Source organism: Prinia subflava, chromosome 15, assembly GCF_021018805.1.
Source record: "Prinia subflava isolate CZ2003 ecotype Zambia chromosome 15, Cam_Psub_1.2, whole genome shotgun sequence".
NCBI classification, from domain to species: Eukaryota; Metazoa; Chordata; class Aves; order Passeriformes; family Cisticolidae; genus Prinia; species Prinia subflava.
The window spans coordinates 19,909,342-19,923,432 of NC_086261.1; the positions used below are offsets into that span (position 1 = coordinate 19,909,342).

General features: G+C 42.4%; 1 protein-coding gene across 1 annotated transcript in view; it reads left to right on the top strand.

Annotated features, from left to right (window-relative positions):
• LOC134558760 (thrombospondin type-1 domain-containing protein 4-like) overlaps positions 1-14,091 on the top strand; it is a 67,132-nt gene that overhangs the window by 37,419 nt on the left and 15,622 nt on the right. Inside the window, exon 5 of the mRNA XM_063412950.1 lies at positions 8,802-9,207. Within this exon, the coding sequence (XP_063269020.1) occupies positions 8,802-9,207 (406 nt within the window). The remainder of the gene's footprint in view (positions 1-8,801; positions 9,208-14,091) is intronic.

Consider the following 14,091-nt stretch of genomic DNA (forward strand, 5'->3'; position numbering starts at 1 on the left):
ACACTCACAGCACAGTTAGAGCCCCACACTCACAGCAGAGTTAGAGCCCCACTGACCGCTGCAGTGTGAGCGGGGCTGCGCACACTCACGGCAGAGTCAGAGCCCCACACTCCCAGCAGAGTTAGAGCCCCACACTCACAGCAGAGTTAGAGCCCCACACTCACAGCAGAGTTAGAGCCCCACACTCACAGCAGAGTTAGAGCCCCACACTCACAGCAGAGTTAGAGCCCCACACTCACAGCAGAGTTAGAGCCCCACACTCACAGCAGAGTTAGAGCCCCACTGACCGCTGCAGTGTGAGCGGGGCTGGGCACACTCACAGCAGAGTTAGAGCCCCACACTCACAGCAGAGTTAGAGCCCCACACTCACAGCAGAGTTAGAGCCCCACACTCACAGCAGAGTTAGAGCCCCACACTCACGGCAGAGTTAGAGCCCCACACTCACGGCAGAGTTAGAGCCCCACACTCACGGCAGAGTTAGAGCCCCACACTCCCAGCAGAGTTAGAGCCCCACACTCACAGCAGAGTTAGAGCCCCACACTCACAGCAGAGTTAGAGCCCCACACTCACGGCAGAGTTAGAGCCCCACACTCACGGCAGAGTTAGAGCCCCACACTCCCAGCAGAGTTAGAGCCCCACACTCACAGCAGAGTTAGAGCCGCACACTCACAGCAGAGTTAGAGCCCCACACTCCCAGCAGAGTTACAGCCCCACACTCCCAGCAGAGTTAGAGCCCCACACTCACAGCAGAGTTAGAGCCCCACACTCACAGCTGAGTTAGAGTGAGCAGAGTTAGAGTGAGCACAGTTAGAGCCCCACTGACCGCTGCAGTGTCTGTCTGCTGGGGACGCTGCCCTCCCTTCACTGCTTACAGGATGGCCAAGGGCAGATGTCATTATCCCACAGTCGTGCTAAGCAGATTCTCCCACTTCCCTTTAGGATTTGTATTATGATTTATTGAGAGATTTTCCTTTTCTGCTGCACTCTCACTGGACATTTCCTTATTTTCTCTTTTGACATTAAATAGCAGAAGAAATAACTGTTCTATAATTCCCTTCTTAACTTCAGCAGCCAGTCTCATATTAATTGGTTGAAAAAAATTAACTTTTTTCATAAAGGACGGTCAACCGTCTGTTGACTTTATTTCTACTCAAGATTCTAGTTTTGTTTTGTATTTCTATTTATCACCTTTTTGTTTCCTCTTTTTTCTTTTTTTCTTCCTACCACCTCTTTTAGCAAAATTTCCTGTTTGAAGAAAATTAAAAATGTGGTGGTTTAATATATAGTATTTTTTAAAACTGTATATGTTTTTATGAATTTCATAGTAACTGTCTTTAAGGCTGGGTGGAGCGGTGCTGTTACAAGTAATTCCAATTAATTTTCCCAGTTCTGGAGAAACGCTTCTTTATCCACTTAGATAGCAATTTTTATATATATGTGAAAGGAAAATAGATGTGTTTCCAGTTTGGAGACTGAGCAGAGTACGCATGGAGATCCCTGGGATGGAGCACTCTGTAAATGTCTCTTCTCTCTGTCTTTCCTCTGAATATGTATTCCAGTAGTTCTCTGGTTCTTTCCCCCTCAGCTCTCTTCTGGGAGATGCATGAAGAGAGGTTTTCTGGGGTACCTGACAAAAAAACCACAAACCAAACAAAACAGAAAGCACCCCAGTCCTCCCCCCAAACATAACCAAAGAAACCTTCCTTCGTATCATCTGCATCTTTAAGATTCCTTGTGAAGCAGTCAATTGTAATTCCCTTTTTAAAGATATTTTGCTGTCCTTAAAACATAAGAAAGAATATTACCTTGAGGCAGTTTTCCATCCTGAGTGGAATAAGACAGCAAAACTCTCTTTCTGCTGATAAAGACATCCTCAACCCCTGCAAGAAACTCTGTCCATATAAAAGAATACTTGAAAATACAATTAACCTGTTAAGCTCCTGCCTGGCTCAGGGAAGCATGAGTTTCAAAAACTGGGACCAGCTATTCAGATGTTGGTCTTATCGGGTGTTGCCAGTTTCCTTTGTCACTGCTTTGTCAAACCAAGCAAATGATAGCCTAGACCTGCTGAGTATAAATTCAGTGTGGCACTGATGGTCTTACAGAAGCTCAGGGAGTGCCAGAGACAGGATCAGTAGTGTTAACATGAGTGCATTGAGGCCAAAGTCATCGTTTCTTTTTTCTGTCAGTACTTACAGACAAACGGAACAGTTGGCAGCACGGCAGTTCCGGGCTGTGCGGTGTGGCAGCCCCGGGCTGCGGTGCCTGCCCAGGCTCTTGCTGGCACCGGGAGCCTGCCCTGGAGCCGTCAGCACAGAGTCACCGCAGGCTCTGTGCTGTGGCCTCGGCACCTCTGTCTGCAGGGGATCCCAGCTGGGCTGGCTCTGCTGCAGCCCCGCTGCTCTGTCCCCCTGGGCTGTCCCTTGCTGCTCTGTCCCCTTGGGCTGTCCCTTGCTGCTCTGGTGGCCTCTGCAGGCCGGCGCAGGCTGCGATGGTCTGGAGCAGTCTCTGCAGGATTGCTGGAACATCAGACACTGGTGAGCAGAAAATTGTACTGACTGTGTGCAGAGCTGAAGCTGCGTTATTTCCTAAGCAATGCCTTGCCATATGAAATACCACAATGCTCACTTTCCTGTATGATGGAGGCATTTGCCTTTGAAAATCCTTGTGCTTTCCTAAGCACAGTACAAGCTTGTGTACTACAGTTGATTTTCCACCCCCACACACTGTGCCCCTTGGCAAAAGACTGTGGATTCAAGGTCAGTGTTATAATCTTACTTGCATAATAAGTTATTTCCATCTTGTGTTAGGAGGTCCCTGGTGGCTTTAAAGCCTGTTGTATTGCATAACTTTCAGATTCCTTGGTGCTGACTGTAAAAACAGAGTGAGAACAAAAAATGTTTTTTGAAAATGGAATTATTTGAATGACAAACCTAATAGTTTTCCTTGATTTACAAACCCCAGGGTAAAAACTTTCTTTACGAACGAGATTACTGTTCCTATCAGGTGTATGGAAAATGGATTTCAAAATATGAGTTACTCTACACATGATTTTTATACTGTAGAACTGTGTTTAGTGTTCACTAAAAGGATGATATTGGAAATTCGTGTCAGGCTGTTAAATAACACTTGTGTTTTCACAGTTTGTACAGTCAGTGGAAACTTTTTGGGGTATTTCTGTTTACTGTACTGGACTTATATGAAAGCTGTAATTTTAGCAGACTTCCATAAAACAATAAGAGAGGAATGGACATCTGTGATGGAGATAAGCTCACATTGATAACGTGGTAGAATGACATTGGATGGCTTCCAAGGCAAAGAGTTTTGATAGCAACAGCAGTCCTATACATCAGCCCAGTGTGGTTGTGTCATTTAAAAGCAAGTGGAAAAGTTCTCTGCCTGCTTCCAAGCAGCTGACAAAAAACTGATTAGGGTTTTTTAGCAAAATCCAAAATAAAATTTGTATATCATAAAATTGTCATACCTTGTCATGAAGAGGGTATTCACATTTTCAGCTTTTGAAACTTAGTTTAGTTAGGCATTAGGAGCCAGCACTGCATGAGAAGTTCAGGGAGAGTGAGGTTTGAGGTACTTACAATTAGAAGCCTGGTTTAAATAAATTCAGTGCTCCCCTGTTTAACTCAGTGCAGTAAGAAGAGTTCTTACGTGATTGAAATGTGTTAATTACAATCAGTCCCTGGAGTGAGTATAAAAGAAAGCTGATGGTTCTCTGGATTGTCCACTGGCAGAGGCAGGGAGCTCTCCCCAGCTTTGAAGAGCTGAGTTCCCTGTAGCACAGACTTGGTTTGTTATTTTTCACCTAGCTAAAGTGCATGGAGCACACCACACACCAAGAAAGAGGAGGCAGTGGAAACAGGAAAGAGGAGATGGTGAAAAAATATTCAAGCATTTAGACATCTTTATAGAGAGACACATATGGAAAAGCAATAGGGGCATGCAGAAAGATAACATGCTTTAAGAGAGAAAACATGTCCTGAAAGGAAATATTATTCATGGACTAGATTTTGGTACTTTTTAAATGTTGCATTTCCAGTTCTCAGTTTTGGTGATGGAGAAGACAGAAGCACAATTTCTCACTGATGTGCTGAGTATAGGGTGTTTACAGCTGCCACCTTCACTTTCTCTTCACATAGGCTTTGGTGGTGGAGCAGCAAACCTCAGTGTCCACTTGTGTGAGCACGATCCTTACTTTGTATCTGGGATCACAGGAGCAAAAAGAAAAACTAGCATTATCACCAGAATAATGAAATAACTAAAGCATTCTTGCATAAATAGTGCAAGTTAAAGGAGTGTGTTAATAAGGAAAGGGCTTCCCTAAAGCATTTCTTGTGTATTTGGAAGAGGAGTGAGAGGAAAAATTTGCACTGAGGAAATAATCCAAAAGTCATCAACTTCTCACGTGGCTGTAGCTCTGGGTCTTTATTGTGCTGCCAGCAGCTGCCGTGCCAATCTGCTGTGCTGCTCTGTACCTTCTGTAGGGTCAGTTTGCATTTCTAGGCCTTTGAGCAATGGAAAGGAAGAGTGCATCATTTAATGTCAAACCAGAATTTCCTTTCTGATAGTATTTCTTTTGCCCCCTCTCACAGATGCTTTGACCAGGCAAATGTAGGTCACTCTGTTGGCAGCTCTACAGTTAACTTTTAAAAGGACAATTCTGTTGTTATTTCCTTAGCCAGTGGCCACGTATTGTGATGCAATTTCTGTGACCTGTTCTTGACAGTTCCAGTTCCTAGGGGTGGAAAAATGTGTGACTGTTGGACCTTCAGGTTCAAGAAGGTGTTATTTTCTCAAGTTGTGAGGCTTTATATTTATTGGCATGAGTGTTTGCTTTTCTTAGTATCTAGAATGAAACCCAGCTCAAGTACTTAGCCACCCCTCCTTTCATTGTTTCTCTCATAGAATGAAAATGTGATGGATTTTACCCCAAATGAGACAATGCATGGTGGCTTTTGATGGGAATCAACCTGACTGGTGGGAGCTCTCCTTGAGTAGGTGGAAACCTGTTCCCAGCTCCAGTATATCAGTGGGTTTTGTTAAAAACGATTCCTGTCAAAGAATTTGCTAAAATACTGTGAGGTGTAAACTCACTAAAAGTTATGAACAGTATAAGACAGTTTATTTTGTGACCTAAGGGGAAAAAATTTATGGTGGAATCTTTTAAAAGTACACCTTGTTAACTGTGTTTCTAATAATATATAAGGCATGAAAGAAAATGAAAAGCAGTAGAAGGGCTGGAAAGTAAATGATTGACTTGGACTATTGTAGGCCAGGCACAGTTTTGAATTATGGAGGAAATACCATGGATTAAAAATGCATGTCTGAAATGATTTTAAGAATATTATCTAGGAGTAATAAAAAAAAGTACATTAAAAATATATGCTCATAGCGATCCTGTTAACAGAAACTTACAGAATTAGGACCAGTTTTTTTTCTGATTTGACATTTTGTATCTCCAAGGACTTTTCCATCTTCCTTTTTTTATTCCTTAATTACATTTTAAATACTAGAGTAATATTTCAATATCTTCATTGCTGACAGGAATAGCTAATAAGTTACTTTCAGTTTTTCAGAAAAAGAATCAAGGCAACTCTGTACTAAATACTTGAACTGAGTAGATTGGTAGTGTCCTTTAAAACCTGTCAATTAATTACAGTAATGCAGTGCTGCAAAACAGATAATTTGCTATGACCTCGAGTATTAGGTTAAATATTGGTATACTTATCCACAGAAATAGATTTAATTAAGTTAAAATGTATGCAATTGTTTCAGTTATAGTGGATTTTGCCCACTAAAAAGCAGTTCTGTTAAAACCATGATGAGTAGAAGGGCTTAAAATTAAGCCAAAGAGCTTTGATAGGGATCTAAGGGGACTCAGCTCCTTTAGAACTAATTTTCTAGCCGAAGTCAAAGAACTGCAGTTTTGGAGCATTGCTTGAAATGGAAATGAATAAAAGCAATGCCAAAGCACAAATCAGTATAATTGAAAAGACTTTTGCAGTGGTAAATAATGTGAAATAATTTTAGGGAAATAAAGCTATAAATCAACTTTGCAACCTGTCTTTTCTTCCACATTGTCTTGCACATAAACCCTGTGTTTGTGCTGGTACATCAGTGTTAGGTTCAGCTCGAGTAGGTGCTAGCTCTGCGTGGGTTGCTGTGCTGATAGGGCACAACCACAGCCAGCAACACCTCAGAGAACAGATTGTGGCAGCTGCTGAATTCCCCGGTGAGGAGAACTGGCAAGAACCTGGAGAGTGCCTGGCCCTGGGCACCCACAAGTGCAGCAGGACCAGGCTCACTGAGGACAGCAGCTTCCTTAGCATGTTAGAGGACCTGAATTTTCATTCCAGGACAGGACTCCTGGTAAAGGAGGCCTTTGAAGATTTTGAAAAAGACCTCCAAACTTGACCAACCTCTACACAAAATCAAAAGAAAGATATAGGTGTTGTTTTTACTCTGAGGATCTGTAGTGAAATTCTGTTGTCTTTTTAAGTGTAGTTGTATAAGTGCAGTTGTTGTGACTGGGAATACAGGGAAGAAAGTTGTCTCCCTCTGCTTGTGGAGTGATTTCTGCCAATAGACAAGAGAAAGTCTTGGGGAAAAAAAAATCTGTAATTCCTATGGAGTTTTGGTTTTTTCTCCTTATCCCTAGTGAAACTGGTGGCTGAAGGTTGTTACCTTTCCAAAACATGACATTATTTCTTCAGAAACAGTGAAAGGTTGTCAATTGAAAATGTGAGTAATCAGAAGTTTCTTTGGGTTCATTCTAAGGAAACTTTCCATTAGTTGTACAACAAGTCTTCCTTGTTGTCATACATGAATGATTTTGCTAATGTTCACCCTTGCAGTTTTTCATTTACAAGAGAAATACTTTGATACTAGGAGATAAGATAAATGAAATGCTGAAAAGCTCATGGAAATACATTCTTTATTCTGCCTGACATCAGAAGAGAAAGAAAACGAGTTATGCTTCAGCTGGAAGTGAGCCAGGGAACCTCCATTTAGAAGCAGTGGGAGGAATGTAAGGAGAGAGGAAGTGATGGAAAAAGGGAAAAAATGAAAAAGGTGTGTTGGAGAGCAGATATGTAAAGAACACTTAAGGGAAGAGGTGGAGGCCCAGGAAATTTGTAATCTTACCTGTGTATTTTAAAGACAGTGTATATCCTTAGTTCAAAGAGAGTTTCTATTCAATATAAATAACCCCTCCAGCTCTGAAAGTGCTTCAGTCTTGAAGACCACTTGAGGTTCAAAGCATTGTTCTTAGAATGAAGTCTCTGAGGCAGTGATAATGCATTGATTTGCCAAGGCACACGTTTGCTTATGGCTAAAATTAGAAAAAGCTGTGACAACCAAATTCTTTTTTGACACTGCAAATGTGCTAAGAGGGGCCAGTTCCTACTATTCACAGCTGACATATTCTCAGCATGAGAGAAATGGTTAAAAGTTACAACAGTAAGAATTTGACATCATCATCATCATCTTGTTTGCTACAACCCTTACGTTAATAGCACAAAACCTGATTTTCTTACTTGTCTGGGCAGATGTAATTTTTGAAATAAAGAATATATTTAGGTTGGCTTAAGTTTAAAGGGGCCCATCGTTTTTGTTATCGAAGTGCTAAAGAGATTTAAGCAGTCAAAAAGGTGTGTGTGTTTAGAAGAATTATGCCCAAAGAAAGGAGATTGTCAGATCTGCATTAAACAGCTGTTATGCCTCTGCTTGAGACGAACATGATAGGTCAGAGATGTCTGCTGGCTGTGGTCTGACATGAATTATGTAATGCTTTTCTGCATACATTTTTCTGTTAGGCAGTAATTTATCTTCAGATGATAACTCCGTTCTTGGTAGCATTTTTTCCCCCTTTTTGTCCCAGCTGACTGCAAATACCATTGAATACTTGCTTTCCTCTTATTCTCTCTTGCTCTTCTTCAGACTAGGGAGCAACTAGGGAGAAGAGTTAATGCTGTGTAATCTCACTCCCGTTTAGGTCTGGCTAAGTAGGCACAAGGCTTAGGGGTTCTCTTTCTCTCTGATCTTGTATGATTATGGGACCCTTTTCTTTTCCTCCCTTAATACCAAAACCCATTATACTACTCTCCCTGCTGTAATTACCAAAAGCTTGCCTCAACAATGACTGTCATGGTTACAGAGCAGATTAACAGGGATAAACAGTTCAAGAGTGCTGGTCGCTTATCTGCCAGGGCAAATCAGCACTCTGGTTCACACATCTTGAGCCAGGAAGATTGATTAAAAGCCCCACGTGGCTGTAAGGCTGGAATGGGAGGTAAATGACTTCCAGGGTTACCAGCTAACAAGAGTCCTGGGAGAATATAAGTCTTGGGAAGAAGACAAACCCAAGGAAAGGTTCCTCTGATCTGGTGGCCTTCTGACATCTGTAACACTTCTGTTTCTAGAAAATAAGTATGTCAGTTTATAATCTCTGGTTTTCACAGGCGTTGAAGTCTGTTTTGTGTCTATATTAAAAACATAAATGTATTTTATGTACAGAAAGAAAATTATTTTTCTTTAATGGTGTCTCCCTTTCTGAGCTGCAAATGTCACCCAGAAGAGCTGTGTTCACTCATTGCTCTGAATTGGAAGAAATGTTTTTTGCCAACTGACTCGTCAGGCTGCAGTGTTAGGATCAAGGCCTTCTGAGATTCCTAATACATCAAGCTAGACTACATCCTGTTCATATTTATTACCAGTCGTGTAAATACCTAACTGCTCCTTTGCTTATGGATTCAGTAACTGTTTTCTCTCTCTTTCTCTGTTTTTAGGAGCAGAAACAGAAATCCTATCGGTCCAGGAAAGTACGGCTATGGAAAAGTGCCGTACATTCTACCTTTACAAACTGATACTGGCCAGCAGCCTCAGAAGCTGCGGCGGCAGCGCCAGTCACCGCGGAGCCACCTGTTCCACCAGAGCGCCGGCGCCGTCAGCTCCTACGGCCAGGCAGCTGCTCCCTCCCTGCAGCACGGGAGCCTTTACCAAGAGCCAGGCCAGGTGGGACACCAGGTCCTGGGGCCCTCGGTTTATCAGCCACCTTCGTTCCCTGTGTCCCAGAGCCTGTTCCACGGCGGTGACCCCAACCCTCCGGCCCTGCAGGGGCAGCCCCAGCCGCAGAGGGCCGCAGCCATCGTCTGCATTGGAGCCTACAAGCAATATAAACTCTGCAACACAAATGTAAGTCTGCTTTGCCTGTGTCTCGTCTGTTGGACAGCTATTGGTTTTCTCTAGTATGCAAGATGTTCACCTAATCATCGAGTTAAGTTGGATTTTTAAAAATTAATTTAATGGTTATTTTTGTGAACTTATTTTAGAGTGTCTTGGGGAATACTCAAAGTAGATCCATAATATTACAGTTACATAATACTGTACCTTCAAGGGCTTTAAGCAGTCACTTCATTTATCAATATGTACACTTCTAATTTGATGAAACCCAGCAACATGAACGAATTTGAGATAATGATAGTAATTGAGAGAGGTGGTGGGACAAACATGGGCTGAACAATGTCAGAGAATGCAATAATGGTGGAAAATTGTAGTTGTAATTGTGGTGAAGGGACAAGGGAATGAATTTAGTGTCAGTTTTCCACTTTCATTTGGTGTTGTGATGTTATTTTGATTTTTGTGTGATGAATGTGGATTCTAATGAGAATTCATAAGTATGTGATTCACAGTGCTAAGGAGTGGAGTTTATTTGGTTTGTGTGGGCAGGTTTTGATGGAGGAATGGGGGACTGCAGGTGTGGCTTCCAGGAGAAGCTGCCAGGAGCTTCCCCCGTGTCCAAGAGGGAAGCCAATGCCAGCCGGCTCCAGGATGGACCCACTGCTGGCCAAGCTCAAGCCCATCAGAGATGGCAGCACCATCCCTGTGGTGTCGTACTTCAGAAGGGAAAAAAGCTGTTGTGCAGGTGTGGTGTAGCCAGAGGAGAGCAGACTGCCAGTGAGTGAGAGGAACAGCCCTGCAGAGGCCAAGGTCAGTGGAGGAGGAGGCGCAGGAGATGCTCCAGGGCTGGAGCTGAGATTCCCCTGCAGCCTGTGGGATGCCCAGGGTGCAGCAGCCGTGGCTCTGCAGCCCATGGGGGACACTGAGCAGGTGATGGGGGCTGAGGGGGCTGTCACCCCATGGAGGGCCTGTGCTGGAGCAGAAGACTGGAGGGGCAGGGGGAAGGTGTTTTTCAGATTCGTTTTACTTGGCATTGTCGTGCTCTGATTTTGGTTGGTAATAAATTCAGTCAATTTCTCCAAGTCAGGTTTGTTCTGGCTGTGACAGTAATGGGTGAGCGCTCTCTCCTGATCCTTATCTCAGCCCATTAACCCTTTGCTTCATTTTCTATTCCCTCTTCAGTTGTGGAGGGGAGTGATAGAGAGGCTTTAGTGGGTACCTGTCACCCAGCCAGGATGAAACCACCACAGTCACAGACAAGCTTAACGTTTTTCCACAAAAGAAATTGAAAAATGGATTTTGGATAGGCCATGTTGTGAAAGCTGTCCATTCTCAGTCCCATAAGATGAGGTTATCCCTTTGTGAGTGGTAGTCATGTTCTAAACAGCATTTAGAGGCAGCCCCCAGGAGCCTGGATCACTTGAGTGTCATTCCATGGTGCTCTGTGCGTTCTGTGACAGATGCTGCTTTTACCAGCATTCAGTTCTATGTACTTTGATTTTAACTTCCTAATTTATTGGAGTGAAAATCTGCTCTGTGTTAATTTTCAAATAAAACTTAATCTGCTATTATTTGGTTCAGAAATGTTTGGCTGGATGTACCATGCTCCGGGCAGTCTCCCATTGTATGTGGGAGGCAAGTGAGGTTTTGTTCTTTGTCTCCATTAGTGGTTTTCATCCTGCTAAAATTTCCAGTTTCTGCCTGTGCCCTTTTAGTATTTCCCAAAGTATGTCTTCCTAGTACATTTCTCTTATTTGTCCTGCTAATCTAATTTAATCTTGCAAACATTAAAAAGCATGTATTTGGATATTAGAAGCAGAATGTTCAGGAGAAATCTGCATAAGTTAATGTGACAGGCCATATTTTTTTTGGCGGGTGAACATCTGATTCTTCTGCCTCCTAGAATTCCCACTTTGTTTAGTGGAACCTGCATAGTGGAAATGTAACAATGGAACACATCAGGATAACAAAAATACAACCTAAACAAATCAGATGAGTTCCTTTTTGCTTTGTAGTTATTACTCTCACTTTATTTATGAATAAAATCCATTGATTGAGACTGGAGCAGTTGAGTGAAAAGACCTAAAGTCAAGAAACCTTTAGTGTATTTGTCTGGAATGGAAAACATGAAGGGCTAATTTGAGCCTCTGAGAATAGGCTCTGGGACAAATTGCTCTTTTGAAAAACACTTTCTGTTTTTTGAAGGAAATGGGAAATGACCTTAGTGCATGGGCATTAATTTGGAAAGTTTTCTGAGCTAAATTTGCTCACTGTGTCCAAGTGATACACAAATGTCCCGGTCTTGATTTCATCCCTCACACATCAGGGCACAAAGTTGGACAGTGTTCTGCCTGACTCAATGTGACAAAATTGCTTCCAGGAAAAGAGGTCTTTACAGAGGGCAAGGGGTAACACATGAGGAAGTTAGAAATGAGGTGGAGGAAAGAAGCAAGCTGAGTGTGCCAGGGTGTGGAGAAGGAAGGTTGGTAGAGGATATTTGTTGAGAGTGACAAGTGGGCTTGAGAGTGGAGGGCAGTGGGCTTGTAAATTGGACAGTGGTCGGACATGCAGGTCAGCATGCTGAGGGGTTTGGCCATGGGCAGATTTCTTTTGATAGAAGGGAAGGGAGTGAAAATATTTTCATGTTAGTTTTAGAATCTGCTGTTTAAACAGAAGACTTCAACAGATGAAGAGAAAACATAGATGAGCACACTGCTGCTGTCTCTTAGCCATTGTTGCTTGTATAAATGCAGTTATAAAGAAATCTGTAGTACTGGAGACTTAATAGCAAAGAGAAATTGTAGCTGAAGTAGCCTCTTCTAGGCATAGAACTCTGCATAGTCATATGCTTTATTTAGTAATGTTTCTGTTACCCTTGGAGAGGCTGTAATTGCTATTCAGGGTTATTTGTCCCCCTAAAATGTGGTAATTAATGTAATTAGAAAAAAGATGTTGCTAAGAACAGTTTTAGTATAGGGCCCAGATGAGAGGAAAACAAGGCTGATAGTGTTTCACTTTGTTTGCTTGTTCTTCCTGATTAAATGCTTCTGCACGCGGGCTTTAATTTAATTTATCAGCAGCGACATGTACCAGTGGTCTTGCCAGCAAGCAGAGAACAGTATCTTTTTATTTCTGGTTTTTTCTTCAGTTCTTCCTGGAGCATACCAAAACTGAAAATCTCATTTATTGGAAGTATTCTGTTAACCCTTATCCCTGGTGTTTGACCACTCCCTCTACAGTTTCTCCTAAGGGCAACTAATTAATAACAAATTAAGTTAATCTGCCTTGGTCCATTAGGTCATTTCCTCATTATTGTACATTTATTGTTTTTTCATTGATAGCTGAACTCATTTCACATGACTGACAGGTTGATTCATGGAAGGTAAACTTGGGAGGTTTGGTTAGGGGGAACCTCGGAAGTGCTTGTGTTTGTTCAAGTGTTCCTGCAGCTCATTAAACCGATTTTGTTATTACAGAAGTGGCTTCCCCTGTTCAGCACCTTGCATACAAGCTCACCTCAGAACACACAGCTGCCTGTCACCCTCTTTGGCAGGAAACAGGCAGCAAACATCTCTCCTTTCTGCACAAACAGCTCTGGCTGATCTAACTCAAACCAGAAGCTACCTGCAGTACAATAGCATCCCTCCAATGGAGTCTCTGTTCCTTCAGAAACAGGGAACTGGAGAGTAAATCTCCCTGCATTAAAGGAGAAAGAATTACATGCATGTGTGGTTGAAGTAGAATTTGAATTCAACCTTCTTTGTGTGGTTTGTCACCAGAACAAAGCAAGCAACTCAAATGGAACATTTGTTTACTGAGCACTTTCTGTAATGAATTGTCTCAAGCATTGCCAAGTCGCTGGCTCTTCATGAGTGCCTAAATGTGTGAGAATATATTTGTAAACCAACTCCGGCCTGCAGGTCACTTGGGCAGTGTACACAAGGAAGCTTTCAGGCTTCCGCATATTCCAGACTACTTAAGGTAGTTTCACCATGAGGAGTGATGCTAAATGGATGTAGAATCTGAATTTTCATTAGCTATGGCTTGAGGTATGAATTTTTGACCAAATTCGTATAGGACTTTGGAAAAGACAAGGTAAAATGTATGAAAGAGTAACTCCTGAGGGCTCAGTGAAATATTTATGGGTAAAATTTTGCTGAGCTTGTCCAGTTCCCTTCTCAGTTGCTAGTTAGCCCACTGGTTCATGTGGATTACTGTCATGTCTCCAGTTACACTGTGTTGTTTTTCAGTATTTTATGTGACTGGTGTTTAGCAAGAAGTCAATGTGTTATGGAGAAGTATCTAGATAGGATCAGAAGACAATGACTACTTTTATTTTCTTGGCCTGCCTCTGCAGCTTTGCCTGCTATTAATGTGGTAGCACAGCTATGGAAAATCTGGCTTTTGGTTCTGAATAAGATTCCTCTGCTTGGATTTGTGCTCCTGTGTGCAGAGCTTTTGAGAACAGCACCTGAGCAGGGAATGGAAATACCTGAAAAGACAGTTTTAGAAATGAAAAGAGGTTTTACAGTTGAAGAGGTGAGGTGAGATGAAAAACTCGGGATCAATCCTCAGCTCTGTCGTGATGGGACAAATTAAAATACTTGATTTTCCAAAGAGTTTTATTGATGATCCTGATGCTGAGTTACAACTGTGCCATTGACAGGCTTTTTTTGGATTCAGAAGCCTAATTAAATAGAGTTACAATGTTCTGCAGGAATGTGTTGAGTCTATTAAGGAGTGATGTGTTTTTCTGTCACCTAAGCACATAGGTAGGCATTGGCAGGGTCCCCTGGCACCTGGGATCTTGGGCCATCCATGAGCTCACTGATGTTCTGCCCAAGCAGTTTGGAAAATTTTCAACTCTATAGAACCCGAAACATTTCCAGTGTTTTGAGT